This window comes from Anneissia japonica, unplaced genomic scaffold (genome assembly GCF_011630105.1).
Source record: "Anneissia japonica isolate Jap-2015-1 unplaced genomic scaffold, ASM1163010v1 scaffold3888_len366471_cov172, whole genome shotgun sequence".
Taxonomy (NCBI): domain Eukaryota; kingdom Metazoa; phylum Echinodermata; class Crinoidea; order Comatulida; family Comatulidae; genus Anneissia; species Anneissia japonica.
The window spans coordinates 242,241-249,482 of NW_022687727.1; the positions used below are offsets into that span (position 1 = coordinate 242,241).

The 7,242-nt window shown below is 34.3% G+C and overlaps 2 protein-coding genes across 3 annotated transcripts in view; one reads left to right on the plus strand and one right to left on the minus strand.

Annotated features, from left to right (window-relative positions):
• Window positions 1–2,451, minus strand: part of LOC117120767 (major facilitator superfamily domain-containing protein 1-like) — a 10,966-nt gene extending 8,515 nt beyond the window's left edge. Inside the window, exons 1-3 of the mRNA XM_033265852.1 lie at window positions 2,208–2,451; window positions 1,399–1,451; window positions 461–573 (exon numbers count right to left, since the gene is read on the minus strand). Coding sequence (XP_033121743.1) covers window positions 461–573; window positions 1,399–1,451; window positions 2,208–2,379 — 338 coding nt within the window. The 5' untranslated portion in view covers window positions 2,380–2,451. The remainder of the gene's footprint in view (window positions 1–460; window positions 574–1,398; window positions 1,452–2,207) is intronic.
• Window positions 2,452–2,588: 137 nt separating this feature from the next.
• The window catches only part of LOC117120792 (lymphokine-activated killer T-cell-originated protein kinase-like), a 7,485-nt gene continuing 2,831 nt past the window's right edge, over window positions 2,589–7,242 (plus strand). The window contains exons 1-5 of one of the 2 annotated variants that reach the window (XM_033265879.1): window positions 2,589–2,720; window positions 4,099–4,280; window positions 4,614–4,734; window positions 5,302–5,434; window positions 6,033–6,229. In XM_033265879.1, coding sequence (XP_033121770.1) covers window positions 2,637–2,720; window positions 4,099–4,280; window positions 4,614–4,734; window positions 5,302–5,434; window positions 6,033–6,229 — 717 coding nt within the window. In that variant the 5' untranslated portion in view covers window positions 2,589–2,636. Of the gene's footprint in view, window positions 2,759–4,098; window positions 4,281–4,613; window positions 4,735–5,301; window positions 5,435–6,032; window positions 6,230–7,242 lie in introns of both variants that reach the window. The other variant, XM_033265884.1, reaches the window with a different exon arrangement.

The following is a 7,242-nucleotide window of genomic DNA, read 5'->3' on the forward strand; positions in this document are numbered from 1 at the left end:
AAAAAAAAAAAAAAACTAGTTATGAGCCCTTGAAGCTTTTTTCATGTATTTTTTAAGATGTGTCACTCATAAGCCAGTATTGGCTGGTCTTATTGTATTATAAGAGTGTGACGTTAATAAAGACAAAACAAAACTAAACTAAACTTTAAATAAAATGTTGATCTGTAAATCTGATTGAACTGAACTGGATAATGAAACTTATGACTGAATGAGAACCAGATTTTGCATCGTTCAGACAAACTTTATTGGCAGTAAGCCACTGTTTGATATTCAGCGCACATTCTTTTAATGATTTCACTGCAGATGGATAATTGTTCTTTTCAAAAGAAAGCCAAAGCAGTGTGTCATCAGCATATTGACGGAAACGTATTTAAGTTCTGATGATCATTGTTTGGCCTAAAAATGTTAGTGTCCTTGATTCCTTTATGTACACATCCCAGAGTTACATTTATTCACCTACCTGATTCCAAACACTCTGTCAAGCAAGAATCCTCCAAAGAAACAGAGGATTACATTGGGCCAGGAATACAGAGAGTAGAGAAGCATATACTGGCTGGAGTTCACATTCATTGCCTGAAAACACAAAGATTTTAGGTAGTTTATATTTAAAATATTTTATATAATAAAAGTGGTGAACAGTATTTGAAGTTTGCACACTACATAGGATGAAGTCAAAATTAAAATTATTCAACAACTGAAAAACTTAAAAGCAAGATTTAAAAAAAAGGCATTAATACACATGGAGCATGCTTAATGTTAATATTTTAAAAACACTTTCAAGGCATTTGAAATACCAGCCTAAATGAAGCAGGCAATGGAGCTTAGGACGTCTGCCTACCATGATTAGAAAGTAAAGATTGAAAATCAATGTTCATCAGTCAGGATTATATTTCTATCATAGTACTTGGCCTAATGCTAACCATCTGGGTTCATGCTAACCATCATCATCCCATGCATTTTGGCTGATGAAATGTAACTACCAGGGTAAAATGAATAATTACTGTAGGCTTAATAATTTATTAAAGATAGAAATGTGTCATTAAAAAAAATAGGCCTAAACTAGTCATTATTAAACTCCAAAAAAGATAAGTATTTGATGGTAATGATAGAGTAAGATGATTTTGAGAACATTTTTATGTTATTGGCAAGGAAGATTAAATAAGTTAACTTTTGTGATTGAATGTCAATAACTATTTCAATGTTGTTAAATTAAAGCGCTGTACACGCTATCAAAATTTCTTTGAAAAAAATACCTGTTTTATGCCCTTATTAGTCATGATGTCATCATGACCATATTTAGGCATGTCACATGTTTTTGTCAAATAAAATCAGATATTGTATAAAGGGCTTTATATTATTAGGATATATTTTTACTGTGCACCTCCCTTTTAAACTTACAGACTTTATCTGAGATTGAAGAGCAGCTGGATTGTCATAGCAAAAGTAACTTCCTGAAAGAAAATTGTAAAGTAATTATTTAAACAAAAATAAATAAATCAACTACAGCATAAGTAAATAAAACGAAGCAAACGATAATGATAACACAGAAAGTATTTTAAGGAAAGTAAAGGGATGAGGTTTTGCATTTAGGTATGTTTTAAATGCTTTAAATTACAAAATAACCAAAATTACACATATTTTTTTTAATTTCAGAATGTTAACAGGGGCGGATCCAGAGATGTCCAAAAGAGGGAGCCAAAGGGGGGGGGGCCGAAAATTGGGCAGATCGAGACAACACTGTACTAGGGGGTCCGGGGGCATGCCCCCGCAAAATGTTTGTGTTCTAGATGCCTGAAAATAACATTTGAGGCGTTCTGGGCTATCATTTTTTTCTTTTTCTTTCTTTTTTCTTTATTTCACCTCCCAAAAGGGAGGGGGGCAGGGCCAGTATTCAACAATTGTGACCAGTGTCTCAAATAATGTAATGTATTTTGCTCATGTAGACAAGTAGAAACATACAAAGATACTATACAAAGTAATAACTGTTTTAAATAACAATTTATAAAACTTAATTAAATAGGCCTAATATTAATAATTTTTTTGTTAGCTACTTAGTAATAGTAGTAAGACCGATTTACAGTTAGCTGGGACTAGCCCCTGCTTCTCTAATCTAGGCCTAGACTAGCCTAGTTCAGCACAAGGAAGGAGGCAGGTATGCCTAGGCTTGCTAGGCCAGGTTCTACCTAGAGTAGTAGCAGCTAGCTTACCGAAGCTCAAAAAGCATATCAAAATCAGAATAAGAAATCGATGCAATGACTGCCTTGGATCGCAAGCAGCAGTTGCTCCACATCCCGTTAATATAACATCTTCATCATTATCTTCTATTACTCGGTCCGATCTGCCACTTAAAAGTGGTTTTGTTTCTTCATTTTCTTTCATATTAGCGTGTGAAACAATCCACAGAGAGGTGCCCGCCGTGCTCTCTGGTCTCCAAAATCAGGTGACTTTGTTGATGTTAAATGACCTCCTGACCTCGTAACTTTCCTTGTCCCTATTCAATTCACTAATTTTACATCCAAACAATAATATTGGAACTAGGCCTAGAACAATTTTAAATAAAATAAACATATATTTTTTTTTAACTAGCAAGATTTTATTAATTATATTATTATAGAATTGTATGTTGTGACTTTGGTATGCAATGTACTGAAAAGGCTGACCGAAAGAGAGAGGGAATTTTGGAATTGAAAACAGTTAACGAACAAAGAGCTGCATTCAACGTGAATTTGATAACTTAATTTGTTTTATTTAGAAATTAGTATGATGAACTGATATGATCACAAATACTAGCGTGTGGCTCAGACGTACCGCACGTAGGCTAGCTAGGAAGCTAGGCTTAGCCTACCCTGCCTACCTAGCTAGGCTTACCTAACCTCTATGTATGTATGAGACTATGTATGTAGGGCCTAGGCCCTAGGCCCTAAACTACTCAGATCTCTGTGTGTGTGAGTGGGGTGCAAACAGGACTATGGCCTACATGCATTTAAGGAGTCTACACTAGGCTAAGCCTGGTCCCTTTTTTGTGTAGGCAGGACTGGTAGGATATTCACCGTAAGAGTACCTACTAGTCAAGTAGTAGTAGAAAGTAGGCCTCTATATAATAAAATACTCATCCACATCCTCCTCCCCCCCCCCCCCCCCCCCCCCCCCCCTTATAAAAAAGGATTAAATTTAATCATAATAAGTGGCCAATATAATTCTCACATAATATTTAGCCTAGCCTAGGTTAAATATTATGTGACAGCAATATTTAGACCAAAAGGCTTTGATAACTTATAGTCAGTCAGTGCAAGAGAATCCAAAATTGCCGAGCAGTTAACAGGCAACGTGGTTTCGCCTTCAACCCGCTGTAACTCTCTGTTACCTGATAACATTATTAATTTACAGTACTTAAATTATTAGGCCCTGGCCTATCTATGGTTGGAATGTCAAATTACCAAATTGCAACATGATAATTAAGAATTAATAATGATAAAGGAAGTGTATAATATAGGCAATATGAAAGAAACAGTTTCAATATGTTAATTTGAGCATGGTACAGTATTTTAAATGGTTCATCTCTGTGATAATTGATATACAGTACTTTCAAAGAAATTTATTAGAATTTGTCAAATACAGTACAGTGAAACTTACCTACTTAAGTTGACTTTTCCTAACTCAAATATGAATTTCTAAGTTAGTCTTATTCAAACTTTATATTTAACATTAGTCTGATGAAGAAAACCCATTGACTCAGACAATTTTAAAAATTACTTAAAACTCACATTTTTCATCATTAACATGCGCAGCACCTGTGATAATGCACCTTGGTCATTTAATTGATGCTTTATAAATTCTAATATTATTATGATATTAGTGGTGGTGCCAGTGGACCCCAATCCCTATATTGCGGTCTAAAAGCAAAGTTTGGTCCATACTAAGCCATAAAATCCCTGTGAACAGTAGCAGGAATTCCGAGTCCCTGACCTATGGCTGCAGTTAGCCCCCTAGGTTCAGATCCCCTGTTGGCAAATTTCTGGAGCCAACCCCTGTCCGTGTCAGGCATTCTGTATGAATTGTTATAATTATTAATAATTCAAATCCATTTTTACACTACAGACTCAAGTCTACGTTAAGATGTCTGATGTTACTACATTTTCCACTCCAGTTCACAATCTGAAAAAGACAAGGGTCTCACTAAATGACTCAATGTCTTCCTCACCTATGATCAATATTCCTCCATCTCCATTCTTGAAAAAGCTTGGATGGGGAACAGGGATATCTGTCTACTTATATGAAAGGTAAATTATTATATTTTATCCTACTTTCTCACTTTTACCAAGCAGACACATAGAAAGCAAGAGAAGCACTAGACATACCATATGTATCCCCAACAATGATCTAGAGAGGAATTTTACTGATGTGAGTTAGCCAGATTTTTATACTTATTGTAAAATAATGGAAATTAAAAAAAAAAAAAAAAAAAAATTGTTGAGGTAAAGAAAATGGATGCGCGAGGGGACAAAAAACTAGTAATTGTTTTATTTGGCCTAATATTGATTGATTGATTTTTTTTCCCCAAAAATATTTAATATGATTAATTGCTAAATTATTTATTTATTTATAATTTCCAGGAGTCCAAAAGGAGATGGATCAGGAAGATCACCTTGGGCCGTCAAGAAGCTGTACAAGAAGTCAGTAGTTTCAGCTGAAGTGATGAGTGAAAGGCTTGAGTTTGAAGCAGGCATTCTCAAGGTATAACATACTGTTTTCTACTATGTGCCACTAAAAAAAAATTCACTAAGAAGTTTGATTACACTTCCAAAAATGCTACCTGATTTTAAAACTACCAGCTAATAAATGGTCTTGCTCTATTTTTAGTGTGTTTGCAAGGACAATTTTTTTCATTATAATTTTCATATTTTTTATTAAAAGGAATTAAACTCGCAATTAAAAACTAATTAAATTATAATTAGCATTCACTGACGCACATGCCTATGGTATAACATATGATGATGAAGAGAATGGCGATGATGATAAGGATAATAATGATGACGATAATGGCAATGAGGATGAACAAATGTCACATAGCCTCTGTTGACATTGAGGGTGGCGATGACTAGACAAAAGAGGACAACGACGATGGCAGTAAAGAGGACGCTGTTGCATTGTACTGTACAATATTACTTATAATTTTTTTTCCACCCGTCCCTCAAATACAATTTTTACCACCTAAGAGCTAACATACTGTATTTTTTTGGGCCTTATGGTAATCCCAAAACCAGTGATAAATAATGTAAGTTGTAATTTTGGTATTTCCAGAAAGTTCATCATCCTAATATTGTTGGGTTCCGTGGATATAGCAAAGACAAAAAAGGTTCACCATATCTAATCATGGAGAATGGAGAGAAAAATCTGTATGATCTCATTGAAGCAAGGATTGAAGAAAATAAAGGTAAGTTTTCTTTCAATTGACAATGAACTTTAAAGCAATGCTATGGCTTTCTATCAAAGTATGTTTCCAGACTGGACACATTGATTGAAAGGTCCCTGATTAATCTCACATAAGAGTATAATACATATACTCCAAGTATTGAAATACACACCACCGTGTTGGGACTCACTATTTTGACATTAATTAGTCATCATCAGGAATGAAAATTTAACCATACTTACAAGCTTACATTGATTGTGTGAATTAAATCTTAATAGTACTGTAAACAAAGGTTCTAATACCGCATTAAGATACAATTATTATTTTAAAAAAATCACAAACACTGGTGGGTAACATTTCCATGTATATGTTGAGTTTTATTTAGATGCACAGCATCTTTACTGTAGAAGTAAAGAGTTGTTAAATGTGATAAGATACAGTTATTGATATGATTGTGAGGAAAACTGTACAGTGGGGGTGGGGGCTTAGCTAGTGACAAGAAAATTATCTGAGGGAATTCCGTCCTTTGCAACATAGCACCGCCACTGTATAATGTTATATTTTATCTAAGTTTTTCAACCTTTGCTAGTGATCATCTGCATTGATTTTTCCCAATTAGGTCATTTTCCAGCCAAGCATATCCATAAAGTAGCCGTGTCCATACTAAGTGCACTGAAGTATCTGCATACGGAACAGAAGCTGCTCCATGGGGATATAAAGAGTGCCAATGTGCTGGTCATCGGTGACTTTGATTCTGTCAAGCTTTGTGACTTCGGAGTTTCACTTAAACTAAAAGATGATCTTAGTGGACTGAAGGTACAGTAGAGAACCCCTTTTAATGGAAAACCTTCTTGACCAAAAGTTAGCAGAGGTGTTCCCTGAATAGGGGTTGGCTTTACATTATTGTTTATATGCTTTTCCTCGCTTCACAGCCAAGTGTATGTCACATCATAAATTAACTACCAATACCATGATGACAGCCCATTATATATGTTTACCCGAAATCCCATTGGAACACCCCACATTCCTTCGATCAGCTAACAACTTATATTAGCCTTCAGAAAGTCCAATAAAGTATAGATAGTAATGCAGAAGATGTTACTGCTGTCTGTTTCATTTGCATCCAAATATTAAGTATATATCAGGAGATATCACAGTGTACCCTTAATTCGTCGCTCACATCACAAACTAACACAATTAAATTCAATTGTGTTAGTTCGTGAAATCAAAAAAGCGCGTCAAAATACGCGCTGTTGTTGTTAAGGACTTTTTGAGTGGTAAAGAATACAAAATTGCTCGACAACCAATACGTGCTCGTTTTGACGCGCTACTGTGATTTCACGAACTAACACAATCTACTTTGATTGTGTTAGTTCATGATGTGAGCGACGAATTGGGGAGTGTACTGTATTAAATATTTTGATTATACTGTAATTCTGTACACTAAATAAATATTGACCTACCACATATAATTAATAACAAATACTTTTGTTAAATATTATTATTCTTTTCATTAATTTTACCATATAATAATAATAATAATAACAACTTTATTTTATAACGGTCAAAAAACTCGTTCACCCAAGTGGGTGTTCTTCCACGAGGCCGTATGGACATTAAACAAAATAATTGTGTTAGATTAAAATAATTAAGTGTTAGTACTGTTAGATTAAAATAATTAAGTGTTAGTACAAAGAAAAAACAAATATATATAATACATAATAATGGTTATTACATTACTATGTTTCTTTTAAAAAGTTCTAGTGTGCTTGAATTTTTTTTATTGCTGTCTAAATTATTCCACAAAAGAGCCCCCCGGTAACATAGAC